Here is a 15,597-nt window from a genome sequence, read left to right as displayed (position 1 = left end):
CTTTTCCCCCCTCCCTCTGTTTTTTCCCCCTCCCTCTGTTTCCCCCCCCTCCCTCTGTTTTCCCCCCTCCCTCTCTTTCCCCCCCCTCCCTCTCATTTCCCCCCTCCCTCTCTCTTTCCCCCCTCCCTCTCTCTTTCTCCCCTCCCTCTCCCTTTCCCCCCTCCCTCTCTCTCTACTCCCCCCCTCCCTCTCTCTTTACCCCCCCTCCCTCTCTCTTTCCCCCCTCCCTCTCTCTTTCCCCCCTCCCTCTCTCTTTCCCCCCTCCCTCTCTCTTTCCCCCCTCCCTCTTTCTTCCCCCCTCCCTCTCTCTTCCCCCCCCCTCCCTCTCTTTCCCCCCTCCCTCTCTTTCCCCCCCTCCTCTCTCCCCTCCCCCTCCCTCTCTTTCCCTCCCTCCTCTCTCCCCTCCCCTCCCCTCCCTCTCTTTCCCCCTCCCCTCCTTCCCCCTCCCCTCCTTTCCCCTCTCCCCCTTCCTCTCTTTTCCCCTCCCTCTCTTTCCCCCCTCCCTCTCTTTCCCCCCTCCCTCTCTTTTCCCCCGCCCTCTCTTTTCCCCCTGCCCTCTCTTTCCCCCCCGCCCTCTCTTTCCCCCCCGCCCTCTCTTTCCCCCCCGCCCTCTCTTTCCCCCCCGCCCTCTCTTTCCCCCCGCCCTCTCTTTCCCCCCGCCCTCTCTTTCCCCCCGCCCTCTCTTTCCCCCCCGCCCTCTCTTTTCCCCCCGCCCTCTCTTTTCCCCCCGCCCTCTCTTTTCCCCCCTCCCTCTCTTTTCCCCCCTCCCTCTCTTTTCCCCCCTCCCTCTCTTTTCCCCCCTCCCTCTCTTTTCCCCCCTCCCTCTCTTTTCCCCCCTCCCTCTCTTTTTTCCCCCTCCCTCTCTTTTTCCCCCCTCCCTCTCTTTTCCCCCCCTCCCTCTCTTTTCCCCCCCTCCCTTTCTTTTCCCCCCCTCCCTCTCTTTTCCCCCCCTCCCTCTCTTTTCCCCCCCTCCCTCTCTTTTCCCCCCCTCCCTCTCTTTTCCCCCCCTCCCTCTCTCTTCCCCCCCCTCCCTCTCTCTTCCCCCCCCTCCCTCTCTCTTCCCCCCCTCCCTCTCTTTCCCCCCCCTCCCTCTCTCCCCCCCCCTCCCTCTCTTTCCCCCCCCTCCCTCTCTTCTCCCCCCTCCCTCTGTTCTCCCCCCTCCCTCTCTTCTCCCCCTCCTCCCTCTCTTCCCCCCTTCCCTCTCTTCCCCCCCTTCCCTCTCTTCCCCCCCTTCCCTCTCTTGCACCCCCCTTCCCTCTCTTGCACCCCCCTTCCCTCTCTTGCACCCCCCTTCCCTCTCTTGCACCCCCCTTCCCTCTCTTGCACCCCCCTTCCCTCTCTTGCACCCCCCTTCCCTCTCTTCCACCCCCCTTCCCTCTCTTCCCCCCCCTTCCCTCTCTTCCCCCCCCTTCCCTCTCTTCCACCCCCCTTCCCTCTCTTTCTGCCCCTCCCTCTCTTTCTGCCCCTCCCTCTTTCTCTGCCCCTCCCCTCCTTCCCCCCTCCCCCTCTCTCTTTCCCTCCCCCTCTCTCTTTCCCCCCTCCCTCTTTCCCCCTCCCTCTTTCCCCCCTCCCTCTTCCCCCCCCTCCCTCTTTCCCCCCCCCTCCCTCTTTCCCCCCCCCTCCCTCTTCCCCCCCCCCCTCCCTCTTTCCCCCCCCCCTCCCTCTTTCCCCCCCCCTCCCTTTTCCCTCCCCCCTCTCTTTCCCCCCTCCCTCTCTTTCCCCCCTCTCTTTCCCCCCTCCCTCTCTTTCCCCCCCCCCCTCCCCCCCTTCCCCCCCCCCCTCCCCCCCTCCCTCTCTTTACCCCCCCTCCCTCTCTTTTACCCCCCCTCCCTCCTTTATCCCTTTCCTTTCTCCCCCTCCCTCTTTTTCTTTCCCTCCCCTCTTTTTCTTGCCCTCCCCCTCTCTTTCCCCCCCTCCCTCTCTTTCCCCCCCTCCCTCTCTTTCCCCCCTCTTTTACCCCCCTCCCTCTCTTTTCCCCCCTCCCTCTCTTTTCCCCCCCTCCCTCTCTTTTCCCCCCTCCCTCTGTTTTTTCCCCCTCCCTCTGTTTCCCCCCCCTCCCTCTGTTTTCCCCCCTCCCTCTGTTTTCCCCCCTCCCTCTCTTTCCCCCCCCTCCCTCTCATTTCCCCCTCCCTCTCTCTTTCCCCCTCCCTCTCTCTTTCTCCCCTCCCTCTCTCTTTCCCCCCTCCCTCTCTCTCTACTCCCCCCCTCCCTCTCTCTTTACCCCCCCTCCCTCTCTCTTTCCCCCCTCCCTCTCTCTTTCCCCCCTCCCTCTCTCTTTCCCCCCTCCCTCTCTCTTTCCCCCCTCCCTCTCTCTTCCCCCCCTCCCTCTCTCTTCCCCCCTCCCTCTCTCTTCCCCCCTCCCTCTCTCTTCCCCCCCCCTCCCTCTCTTTCCCCCCCCTCCCTCTCTTTCCCCCCTCCCTTTCTTTCCCCCCCTCCTCTCTCCCTCCCCCTCCCTCTCTTTCCCTCCCTCCTCTCTCCCTCTCCCCCTCCCCTCCCTCTCTTTCCCCCTCCCCTCCTTCCCCCTCCCCTCCTTTCCCCCTCCCCTCCTTTCCCCTCTCCCCCTTCCTCTCTTTTCCCCCCTCCCTCTCTTTTCCCCCCGCCCTCTCTTTTCCCCCCGCCCTCTCTTTCCCCCCCGCCCTCTCTTTCCCCCCCCGCCCTCTCTTTCCCCCCCGCCCTCTCTTTCCCCCCCGCCCTCTCTTTCCCCCCCGCCCTCTCTTTCCCCCCGCCCTCTCTTTTCCCCCCGCCCTCTCTTTTCCCCCCGCCCTCTCTTTTCCCCCCGCCCTCTCTTTTCCCCCCGCCCTCTCTTTTCCCCCCGCCCTCTCTTTTCCCCCCGCCCTCTCTTTTCCCCCCTCCCTCTCTTTTCCCCCCCTCCCTCTCTTTTCCCCCCCTCCCTCTCTTTTCCCCCCTCCCTCTCTTTTCCCCCCCTCCCTCTCTTTTCCCCCCCTCCCTCTCTTTCCCCCCCTCCCTCTCTTTTCCCCCCCTCCCTCTCTTTTCCCCCCTCCCTCTCTTTTCCCCCCCTCCCTCTCTTTTCCCCCCCTCCCTCTCTTTTCCCCCCCTCCCTCTCTTTTCCCCCCCTCCCTCTCTTTTCCCCCCCTCCTTCTCTTTTCCCCCCCTCCCTCTCTTTTCCCCCCCTCCCTCTCTTTTCCCCCCCTCCCTCTCTTTTCCCCCCCTCCCTCTCTTTCCCCCCCCTCCCTCTCTCTTCCCCCCCTCCCTCTCTCTTCCCCCCCTCCCTCTCTCTTCCCCCCCTCCCTCTCTTCCCCCCCCTCCCTCTCTTCCCCCCCCCTCCCTCTCTTCTCCCCCCTCCCTCTCTTCCCCCCCTTCCCTCTCTTCCCCCCCTTCCCTCTCTTCCCCCCCTTCCCTCTCTTCCCCCCTTCCCTCTCTTGCACCCCCCTTCCCTCTCTTGCACCCCCCTTCCCTCTCTTCCCCCCCCCTTCCCTCTCTTCCCCCCCCCTTCCCTCTCTTCCCCCCCCCCTTCCCTCTCTTCCCCCCCTTCCCTCTCTTCCCCCCCCTTCCCTCTCTTCCACCCCCCTTCCCTCTCTTTCTGCCCCTCCCTCTCTTTCTGCCCCTCCCCTCCTTCCCCCCTCCCCCTCTCTCTTTCCCTCCTCTCTCTTTCCCCCCTCCCTCTTTCCCCCTCCCTCTTTCCCCCTCCCTCTTTCCCCCCCCTCCCTCTTTCCCCCCCCCTCCCTCTTCCCCTCCCCCCTCTCTTTCCCCCCCTCCCTCTCTTTCCCCCCTCTCTTTCCCCCCCTCCCTCTCTTTCCCCCCCTCCCTCTCTTTCCCCCCCTCCCTCTCTTTTACCCCCCCTCCCTCTCTTTTACCCCCCCTCCCTCTCTTTTATCCCCTTTCCCTTTCTCCCCCTCCCTCTTTTTCTTTCCCTCCCCTCTTTTTCTTTCCCTCCCCTCTTTCTTTCCCTCCCCTCTCTTTCTTGCCCACACACAAACCTACATATATCCATGCACACACCCACAAGTATTTTATTTATTTTAGTTATTTTTTAAGCAATAAAGGGTCATCTGTATTAATTCAGTCACTTTCGGACAAAATGGGCATCTGGGCTCTGCATACATCTCCTTCAGCGATCATCATCTCTTGCGGTGTTTCGATCCTCCTCTGAGCCCCTGGCTGCTGTCATCCTCGCCACATACTTTTTCGCCTGGTGAAGGTCTTTACTCCTGAATCGGTATATATTCTTAGGGTTGCCGGATATATCAGCGCAAATTTCCGTTTTTGTTTGAATAGGGTGATACAAACCCTGCTGAATTCCCTCCTCTATTGTGAGACCGTTGCTGAATAGTCCTGGAAAATCATAATTCGCTTGGTCTCATATGTCAATTGATCCAATTCTTTGAAGGCTTTGATAATCCTTATTAAAATTGAGGATCTTTGCTATTATCGGTCTAGGTTTAGAATCTTGATCTTGCCTTGCAGCACCCATTCTGTGTGCTTTCGATCTTTTTTGCATGGTCTGCGGAGAGCCAAAGGTGCTCTGGGATCCATTTTTCGCAGAACTCTATCAGTTGGTATTGTTTTACTGATTCAGGCACTCCTATAAGTCTGATATTATTTTGTCTAGAACTATTTTCAAGGTCATCTACTTATTCCTCCAATATGCAGTTTTTTTTTCTCAATTCTTCTACTGCTTGGTGTGTTTCAGACATTTCGTCTTCCACATTGCTGATTCTAGCTTCAGCCTCCTCTACTTTTGAGGTGTTTGCTATCAGTTCGTTTTTCAGCTCGTATATGGAATTTTTTACTTTGTCAACTTTTTTGCTCCCAATTTGGGCGAATCTCCCTAGCTACAGCCTTAGCAATATTCTCATGCTCTGACCTTGTGTGTATCTGGTTGCCTGCTTCTCCGGTCCTTGTCAGGTGCCTCGTGGCTGTCGGCCATTTTAGGGGTCTTTTTCCTTTTCTCTCCCTTGTCCTGGCGCTGCTGCTGCTTATTTGGGGCCATCTGTTTAGTTTTGGAGAGGTATTTCTCCATACAATTAACTCCGCTTGTTGGGGAGCTTGTCCCTTTAAATTTTGGAGGTGGTTTGTCGGCTATTGGTGCGCGGTTACTGCGGCTATACCCGTCGGACCAGCGGAGCTTCTCAGTGCGTCCTCACAGCCCTGGCGCCATACCGGAAGTCAGCAATAATTTTTAATGATGGTGTTACAGTACACAATCGCTTACTACTTTTCCCCTCCAGCAAACGAATCCTCTTTCTATTTGTATTTGGTTTTGCTGCTTCCAACACTCTCTTCTTCTGACACTACTATATTTGCTGTTATGCAGTGCTGCGGTTACTGATCCGACATTACTTGGTTTGCTTTTCTTTTTTTTTCTTTATGCAAAACTTTATTGAAAAAATATAGTTAATCATGTTTATAAAAGGAACTTGAGGAAGGAGTGGAAAAAGGGAATGGAGCAACGCAATACCTGTTCTTCAATCTCCCCCACTGGTGTAGAAAAGCTAAATCTTTTTTAAAGCAGCTTGCTGGGACTTTCTTTTCTGGGAGTTTGAAGTTTTTTTTTTTCCCCCCAAAGTGTGAAAGGGAGCCTGCAAAGTAATTGGTTGACAGAAGCTGCTTCATGCAGCTTCCAGAAATTTAATTTCCTGTTCCCCACATTAGTTAGCACTAAATCGGATTAGGTCCTCCCTCAGCGTCTAGGACAGAACTCTTCTGCAGGGGCGCAGGTAGAGTGACTGATTCAGCCTATCCCTTGCTGCGCGTCTCTTACAGACAAGAAAACCCCGGTAGGACTCTCACACCTTTTTAAAATTGCCATCTAACAACAAAGCACTTCAGAATTTAGGTTTTGTTGTCTTTGTTCTCTCTAGGGTTAAATCCTAAAAGCCCATTATTGATATTATGGTTAACAGGCTGCACAGAAGCCTCAAAGTGGAGTAGAGCATGCTTTTATCGTCATTATAAAAGTGGAATAATTGAATGAGGATAGGTGAAGTGTTTTTTTGTGTGCATTATTGACCCACTGGAGCATTATGGTGGGATATTCTATCACTGCCATTAAACCATATGGAAAAATCTCTGATATTATGCATTATAACACAATATTCAGAATCATGAGCTTGTTCAATAGCCCAGGCTACATCTGTATATTAATAAATGTGCAACCTATTTACTGTAAAAAAAAAAAAAAAAGAAAACATAGCACTACTCACTATCTTAAAATCATTAAATAAGCAATAAAAAATAAGGTGTAAATACAGCACAAATGTGTAAATAGAGGAAGATTAAAGAGTCCAATATAGGTGTACTTAAATCCAGCAGCCAGAGTCCAGGAGGGAGTTCCACGTCCCTCCAAATGTAAGCAGAGAAGAAAAAAAGGGATGAACATTATCAGTACAAGCTGCATTTAATTTGTAAGTGCAAGTACTTTATTATAAGTACTTTAGTAGGTATATAACTGTAGCCCCCTGTAAACAGCACAGGCTATACATATCTTCCTCCTACTGTGGTAAGTCCTGTTAAGGCCAGGCGCCAGTAGTTATCATGGGTTTTCCCCCTTCATGCCCTACCTTGAGTGATAGATGCAGGCCTCTGACTCTGCTATAGGCGTGAGACAGAGGGGAGGTCTTGCTGACATCATGAGAGGTGGGGCTGACCCTATTTAGCAGCCAGTTCCTGTAAGTGATGAGCGGTTCTCATCCGGCTCTTGAGCTGTTCTGTCCTGGGAGTTGGAGGAGTAGACCATGCTCCGTCCTGGGAGCAAGCAAGAGAGAGAGAACTCTGGCCTATTACATTTGGAGAGCGAGCCGAGTTCAGGTGGACCAATGCCCCTCACCCGGGTGATGGGGAGAATCCATCCCCCACCAAGAGGATACCCTCTGAGGTGGGTAGTGGGGTATTGAGGCCCCACCACAGTCCATCCTGTCGGAGTGCACACTTGGAGGGAAGGAGAGGAGGAAAGGCCTGTACAGATTGGAGGGTCGTGTGTGCTGTGGAGATTGCTGTTGTTGTTGTAGCTGCTTGTTGCTACTACTGCCGGGCGCGGCTCGGAGCAATAAAGAGAGACACTACCTTTTACTAAAAACTGTTGTGTGATTCTGGAGCACCCACACTGGGACCAGGGGTTATTCTTCTATACGGGTCCTACCCCACCTCCCTGGGAAGGTATAGAGGATGGAGGCTCTGCACCACCACTAGAAGAGAATGGGGGCTACTACCCCGGAAGCCTGGTCCTGTTATCCCCACCACCACCGCGGGAGACTCAGGCCCTCCTGTTCCACACAGGTACGCACCACCCAGTACATGTAATCCGCCCCCACACACCCTAGATATGTCAGATGGGTCTTAGGGGGGGGGGAGAAGGGTTACATAACCTTTATTGATTGTCTTCTTTTGCATTTATTTGGACTATCCTGAACTATACCGGAGTTAACGTGCCGGAGGGCACATTTTTTTTCTTCTCTGCACCTATTTACTGTATGCTCCTACTTACTGTATGAATTATATTCAATACAATGGATTATTTTACCAAAGGTGAAACTTTATTTTTTGGGAAAAAAATTTAAGCCAGAGCCATTGTGCATTATAAATGCATCCTCCAATAATTAACAGTAATATGACTGCCTACCACTACATGGAATTATAACCATAGCAAATTGTCTGGCACTTATCTGTACAGGTGTTCTACTTCATGATATTTCAACACTCTTTTGACAGTTGTCTCTTTATTTGTGCCTCCCCTCCTTTATGTTCTTGCTCTTAGATAAAACCAAAAAATAAAATCTGAAATTATAACACTAAAATGTCTGGATAGGATAGAAAAACATGGCCTAATTAATTTTACGACCACACTCTTAATCTGCATCCATCTTGCTGTAATTATGTTACTCTACTGTACTTTTCCTCATCTTCATATTCTTGCTACTGCTAATATCGATCTAGCAGTCATTGTATTCTAACCTTTTCACTGCCTTACTGGCTGATTCTGTATGTCACTATTGACAATGTTAAAAGGCTTCCTTTTTTTTAGGGAGGTGTCCAAATAAGCCTAATTAAAACTGAAGTGGAGCCCATTCTACTTCTGTTTATGTAAATGAAGGCTGGTGTGGTTGCTAGTGAACCGATCACAACAACAAATGGTGTGGACCTACCACATTGGAGTAAAGATCATTCTTTCCCTGTAACTTCGAGACTAAGCATTAGTTCTTTAAACTACTCTTGTTGATCTGTTCTTGTTCTGTGGCTGTGGTGCAATTGAAATTATTTTAAATAAAATGTTAAATATGTAACACATGTATCCCCCACCCTCTGCGAGGTGATGTGACTACAGCATGTGTGGTGCAATACCTGTGGCTCACAGGAGGTCTGAGCTTTGCTGCAGGGAGCCTGGGGTGTATCCGTAAACAAGGTTCGTCAGTGCCTCCACCTGTAACGGATCCTACAATGTGGATTTGCCTGTTACAGGACCCATATGTATGTACACATATGTATTCACACAATAACGCTGGGTAACATAAAATAACTTTGTGTGTGTGTAATATATATATATAACTGTATGCTCATTTGCATGTCTTAGACAGGTCTGCAACCCTGCCTTTCACCATTATCACACAGCACTTCCACTGCAGCAAGGGATTCTGGGAAATGACATGCAAATGCGCACACGGTGACACCTTTTGCTGCAAAACCATAAACATGGTTCCCTATAGGCGTAAGCTTGCTGCATGGTCACAGCTTTGAGCACAGCCAGGGTTAAGATGCATAGCCAGCAAACCCACCCACAGACAGACTGTATAATGAGCATACAGTAATATTTCCATTTGTTATATGCTTTGCTGTGGAGGGTTTTTGTCACTTTTTTAACCACCTTAACTGTGTGGTGTGTATGTGGGATATAATCCCAATCCTCAGGGCTCAGCTGTAGGAGAGCAAAGGGACAACAGTCCTGAAACGCGTCAGAGTGTTCAATTGTACTCCAGATGACCACCAAATAAAGCCGTTTTTAACTGGAACTGGTGTGCAGCCCCCATTTTCTACAGCAGCAGTGCTCCGCCGTCGGACCCCACGGGACCATTAACTGTGTGGTGTGTGTGTGTGTGTGTGTGTATATATACATATATATATATACATGCATGCATGCACACGGCCTTAACCACCCACTAACGTCCCACACTCGTCCACAGTACCTTATGAGGCCCTCAGGCACTCAACCACCCTAGTGTTCACAAGGATATAACTCCACCCTCTATGTGGTCAGCGCTGCCACTGTACTGTGTGCTGGTGCACTTGTGGTGAAGGTACCTGCCGGGTGTGTTCACACCCGGGCGCACTGATTGGACGACAGATGGGATCCGCCGATCCAGCGATGTCATCCGCGATGAGTCCGTCTCCGGGTGGGGTGGTATCCCGCTGGAGTGTCCCACATGAAGATAGTCTCTAGGCTTTGAGGGTGATCTGGTCCCAGATCACCGCTCTCCAGTGCTGCGGAACGTTGCAGCTGAGTCCTTGGCATAAACTACTAATGGGGCAGTGTCCCTACCTAAGGGCCTGTCCCTATAGCAGCCACAATCTTCCCAAGGGAGTCGGGGCCTAGGGGAATGTCTGGCCTAGTGCAGGGGCCATAGACTCCCTGCACATACAACCTCCCCTTAACCTGTCACAGCACCGACTGACTAGCGTGGGCTGAGCACGCAAAATGTATCCATTCCCTGCTCCAGGGAAAACTGCAGCCCTATTGACTGTTACACCCCACGTGGTACCTTCCCATAGGCTCATGAGACATGTAGTCCCCGCTTACAGCCTTCTCTATTGGCCGCCGCACTCTGACACTGCGCGTGCGCTAACTCACATTGTGCATGCGCGGCCAATCCTAACATGGTGGCGGCCTGCAAAGGGAGCCGCTGGAGCCTCCGGCGATGCGCTCGCCTGTCACGCACCACCGCAACACTCGGGCAGTATCGCGCCCCTCGCACTTCCCTGCAGCCGCCTCGCTCTCGCCCGCAGCAGAGGTAAGGGCTAAGGGAGCCCAAGGGGGACCAGGGTTACAAATATATAATGGAAACATTTTCAATGTTTAAGACTATACTAAGGGGGCATTTACACTTGTCTTTTGGTTCTAAAATATTTTAATGTTTTTCAAAACCAGTGGCAACATTGATTTTAGTTTTCATTTTAGAACAGACACAAAGCTTAGAACTAGTGCTTCTGATCCGAAACATTACTAGCAGGGCCGTTTTAAGACCTTTGTAGGCCCTAGGCACTTTTATTTCTAGATATTTTTACTCATTTTTATGCTAATTTCATTGTTTGCTTGTTTCTTTTGATACTAGCGATATTTGGCATCGATACTTTTGTTTCGATATTTAAAGGTATCGATACTTCGAAGGCATTTTAAATTAAAATTTGCTGTTTCCTCTTATTTTTTGTGATTTTTTTTGTTTTGTTTTTTTGTTTTGTGTTTTGGTATTTTTTTCAAGTGAAATATTGTAGGCCCTGAAAGGTTCATAGGCACACTGCCTAGTCAGTCTAATGTATAAAGCGGCCCTGATTACTACAGTAGTTCCGGGACAGTCTTGGAGATGCACTCTGGGTGGTTCAGATTTTGGAGAATAAGAACGATCACTCAAAACACTATACACTGGTACTTTTTCATGCTGAAGTTCTTTTTAAAATAATGAATTACATTTCAATTTGGGAAATATTTTACAAATTATTTCCTGTTCCCTCATAGCAGTGTGTTCCATAGGGTTTACTCCAGCCTTTGCTTGAGTAGGTCAGACAATTTAATTCTGCAGGTACTGCCATTAAAGGCCACTTCTACCTGCAAGTATTCAGTTTTTTTCTGTCCTATAGCTAGGACAAGTGTTATTTTTTTTAAGAGGACTCACTGGACTGCAGCTGCAGTAGTGCAGTTAATCCAGGGGGTTCTTGGCCTCCCTTTTCCTTTAACTCTGACAGTGCGATGAGTGTTCGGATGCCTGTGCGACTTGGCAGACCGCAGACTCATCTCAGAATGCAGCGGTGTCATTGCCTTTCATGGTGTACCAAGAGGTTGAATGGCACACACTCTCCCACATGCATGCTCTAGTATATTTTTCTGCAAGGGAGAAACAAAATAATAACTGCAGGTAGTATGAGGGACCTTTTTTATGGTACTATCTGCATTATTCAATTTCCTTTTCTACTCAAACTAAGGATAGTTAACACTACGGTGTCCAACGCCATATGGTTCCAGGAAAAGAAAATGAACGGTAAGTTGAATACATTTTACAATCTCTCATTGTATTGTTACAGTATAATTTTAAATGTCTACAGTATGTAATGTAGAATTGTCACGTTGGGTTTACAAAATTAGAATTACAAATGAGCTCCACCAAAGTTAATTTATATGCTGAAAATAGACATTCTACAAAATAATTTTTATTTAAACATAGAATTTGGCAGATAATGATCATTTGGCCCACCTAGTCTTCACATTTTCTTATCTACTGTAAAACATCACAACCTATTGTATTTGTTTCTTGACTTGATACCATATTTAGAAAAACACAGATGTAGCAAGTCTTACTGTGTCTGGCACCGGGGCAAGTTCAGTGAATGATTGCTTGGCGGGCAAGGGAGGGATTTGATCCATCAGTGTGCATCAGTATTCTTTCCTTGTGCTTTTTTTTTTTTTGACCATTTATATATTTTAAAGTTTTACCTACATTATAGGTTAAAGCAGTAATATTCCGGGCATTATTGAAATCCCTGCTCTCTGGTTGGTTAAAATTCTGGGCATTATCCAATCTGTAATGCCCAGAATTTTTGCAGCTTGCAATGTGTTGATTTCCAATGTGTTGATTTCCAATGTGTTTATTTCTAGCCAATCAGCTTTCAGAACAGCTGAGAGAGGACAGGGGATTGGTCAGAAGGCAGGAACAGCTCTGACAGGGCAGGGGATTGGTGAAGAAGTATCAGCCAAGGGTTGACTCCTCCCCTTCCCTCCGTGAACAGAGCTGACTGAGCAGATTCATTTGAGTAAGAGAGGGAGGGGGGGGGAGGGACTGCAAAGTAAGTGGCTGTCTGCAGTTTCTGTCTAGTGTGTGTGTCAGTAGCAGTGTTTGTGTGTGTGTGTGTGGTGTGTAGCAGCAGTTTGTGTGTAGAGGTGTTTGTGTGTGTGTGTAGCAGCAGTAGCAGAGTTTGTGTGTCTGTGTAGCGCAGCAGTTTGTGTGTACACAGAGAGGGGTGTGTGGATATAGATAGCTGTGGTGTAAGTGTATATAGAGGTGGTTTAATGTATTTACCATTTTATTTTAATAAAAAAATCTATAGAACTATACAAAAGTGTCTATTATTTATGAAAAAAGCCTACGTTCAGCCTATAATAGTAATAATCCCAGAAGAACAGGGCATTACTGGCCAATAATGCCCTGTTCTTCTGGGATTATTACTAATATAGGCTGAATGTAGGCTTTTTTCATAAATGGAGACTTTTGTATATCTCCTTCCTATTCTCCATACTCTCCATATAAAGGCAATTTGTTTTAGTGATGCTACGCATAGTTACACTTTATTTCAGTGCTATAGTGATATCCACTTTAGTGTTCACCTACTGTAAATGCAGTTTTGTCTTACTATTACAATGGAAAGCAACACATATTTGGTAGTGTGGATCTAGTAGACCTGTACAAAAACATTGGATATGTATCATATAATTTAGGAAACATTAATTTTATTTGTGAGTTTTAATGTTTGTTGTGTAACCTAGTAACCTTATTTCAAGGTGTTTCAATCAGCATAGCAATTAGGTAAAGTAAGGGAGTTTCTCTGAGGGGGCTGGTTTCTTCAATCAGTTGCCGCCTATATATACGCGCGGATGACGCTGTACGTGACCTCCTGACGAAGTACTTGGTACGAAACGCGTAGAGGTCACGACAGGTCATCCTGCGCGTGTATGCTGGTAAGCTGAGACGGAGCCTGCAGGAGACAGCAGCGGTTTTATCCATCTCCGCGGTGCCGAGATCCGGATCCTGTGCAGCCACCGCGAGTCTGCTGACTGTCTCAGTGTGAGTGTCCGTTTCCCCTTGCCCGTGCCCAACCCTATGGCGGTTTTTATATAAATCTGTTGATAGGTTGTTTTCATGTTTCTTTTTTTCTTTCATGTTTTTTATATAAATTTTACTGTATTTGTATACTGTGCAGCTTAGGGTTTAGTCACCATTAGGTGTCTCCTTGGTAGTACTTAGCCGTTCAGCTGCACAGCTGTTCTGAGGTGGGGTTGGATCCCCTCAGTTTTTGTGTATTTTTAATAAATTACCTTCCACTAATCCCTGGTGTGCATTTTTGCATTTTTTATTATCTTGTGTAATACAACTATGACATGGCTCTATTAATCCTTTAAAACAAAATGGCATGATGAAAGCAAAATAAATTTTGGTAATGTTCTTATTAATATAACCAATTATGTTTATGTACTGTTAAAATCTCTTTTGGTGAATGCATTTTCTGACCAGTTTCGGATGCACGGGAAGAAAGTGCCATTTTTTTGCATTGCAGTTGTAATGTCATGTAAAAATCATTATTGCATTGTTTTATTGACTGCACAGATACTATGATAATTTTAATGTATGTATTCAAATTAATTACTCAAATCTTTAAATGTACAGTTACTCAGTGAATACATTTTTACTTGGTGACATCAGTCTAATTTACATCTTATACAATATAACAAGTAATTTTTTTTTTTAACGTTTGTAATGACCGTTGCCACCTAGCTGCTTATGCAATCCAAAAATTAATGACAAGAAAAAAATGGTTTTGTAAATATATGCAATATTTAAAGTTTTTGAATCCTTTATGCACATACAGAATATTGAACATCACAATGAGATCAGATACTGGGGCTTATGCAGAGAGGATAGAGAAGGGAAATAGCACCATATTTTGGAGAAAATACTTCCCAGAGAAGCTTCTCCTGCAGAGAACATGGAGAGATTCATAAAATTCTCCACAGCAGGTTTCTTTACTTTAAAAATTTCCAAACACGTGGAGAGATTGGTAAATTCGCCATGTTAAAATAGGGTGGTATGCAGGTAGCATAGATGCACTGCAACTCGCCATTCTGCTCTATATTATAGTGAGTTCAATCTAGCCAGGAAAACTTGGCAATTTTGAATCTCATCAGAAAAATTAGGTAACGCAGCTTTCTGCATACGACCATAACTTGCTCCAATTCTGTGGCTATTTTCTTGCCGTTTTCACATTAAATAACGTTCCTCTCTGCATAAGGCCCACTGTGTTTTTTTGTTTTGTTTTTCTAATAAAAAAAAAAAAAGCATTTATATTTCCTGAAATGAAAAGCCGGTATAATAAAAGTTGAAACATACAAACTACTCCTGCCACCTGCTGTTAATATGCAAAGTTGCAGCCAGACTTATGCCTAACAGACCTATGTACAGCAGTTGACTGAATGATGTTATTTTCTGACTTTATTGCTCACATTTTTTACATTGTGAATGTTCAAGAGGATTATCATTTTCTCTTGTATGTAAATTTTCTTTTTGATTTCTATAGGATACGAGAGCTCAGTTCTTCAAAGATTGGTACCTTAATGAGAATTAGTGGGCAGGTGGTAAGAACTCATCCTGTTCATCCAGAACTGGTCAGTGGGACATTTCTTTGCATGGACTGCCAGTCTGTAGTGAAAGATGTAGAACAGCAGTTCAAATACACACAGCCAACTATTTGCAAGAATCCTGTCTGTGCCAACCGTCGCAGATTCACGCTGGATACCAACAAGTCTCGTTTTGTTGATTTTCAGAAGGTATGTCTTCCATTTTAGATACATTTTGATGATATTGAAGGATGACTTTTAGTGTCTTCTCTGCTCTTAGGCTGCCAGCACTCCCCAGACTAGTCTGTTGCAACATTGTAATTTTTTTGTTGACTGCTCAGCCTGTTGCCTAACAGTTTTCTGACTGTTGGTCTCTCTCTGCCCCATTTCCTGTATGTGAGGGTAGTTCCTCTTCCTCTTTGGACCCAGCAGCCTTCAGGAGCAGATATGTTCCCTTCTGCTAAAATCATCTCAATTTACCTTTCCCTGAGTAATTGGCACTTATTTCAGTCCCCCCTTTTTATGTTGCTTTTTATGCCCCAAAGCTTGTAGAAGAAAGGAAGGACTTGGTGTGAATTAAAGTGGAACGAGTTAAGCTACCTGCCTCTAACACTAAAAACTATTATAGAATAATTTTAGTTTGTCCTCATTTTACTTTTTCTTAAACTATGAGTTGAGTATCTTTAAACTTATCCATGCAATACTGATGAGTTACAGCTGTAGGTTTGGATAAGAAAGCCAAAGATTAATGCAACTGGTGTTCCCCCACCCGACGGGAGATCTCACTGTTACAGTGTTGTGGTGCTCATCTGCAGGTATACAGAAGGCCCGGAGCTTCCGCCAATGTTAGTTGGGGAATCAACAGGCCAGGCTTTCGGTAATCCCCCAACTCTTCTCCTATGGTATACAGCGCCTCCATTCCTACAGGGCCTATTGCAGATAGGTGCAGTTCCCTGTAGAAAACACTCAGGGTCTATCGCATTCTCCCACACTCCCTGGTAGCGCATGGGGTAGCTGCTTCCACTCCTCTGCGGGAGGGAAGGGTTGAAACC

The 15,597-nt window shown here is 47.8% G+C and overlaps 1 protein-coding gene across 1 annotated transcript in view; it reads left to right on the top strand.

Moving 5' to 3' along the window:
* Positions 1-15,597, top strand: part of LOC142488230 (maternal DNA replication licensing factor mcm6) — a 196,931-nt gene that overhangs the window by 25,668 nt on the left and 155,666 nt on the right. Inside the window, exon 4 of the mRNA XM_075588603.1 lies at positions 14,506-14,755. Coding sequence (XP_075444718.1) covers positions 14,506-14,755 — 250 coding nt within the window. The remainder of the gene's footprint in view (positions 1-14,505; positions 14,756-15,597) is intronic.

Source organism: Ascaphus truei, chromosome 2 (genome assembly GCF_040206685.1).
Source record: "Ascaphus truei isolate aAscTru1 chromosome 2, aAscTru1.hap1, whole genome shotgun sequence".
NCBI lineage: Eukaryota > Metazoa > Chordata > Amphibia > Anura > Ascaphidae > Ascaphus > Ascaphus truei.
The sequence above is the reverse complement of the archived record's forward strand: the minus strand, read 5'-3'. Positions and strand labels throughout refer to the sequence as shown.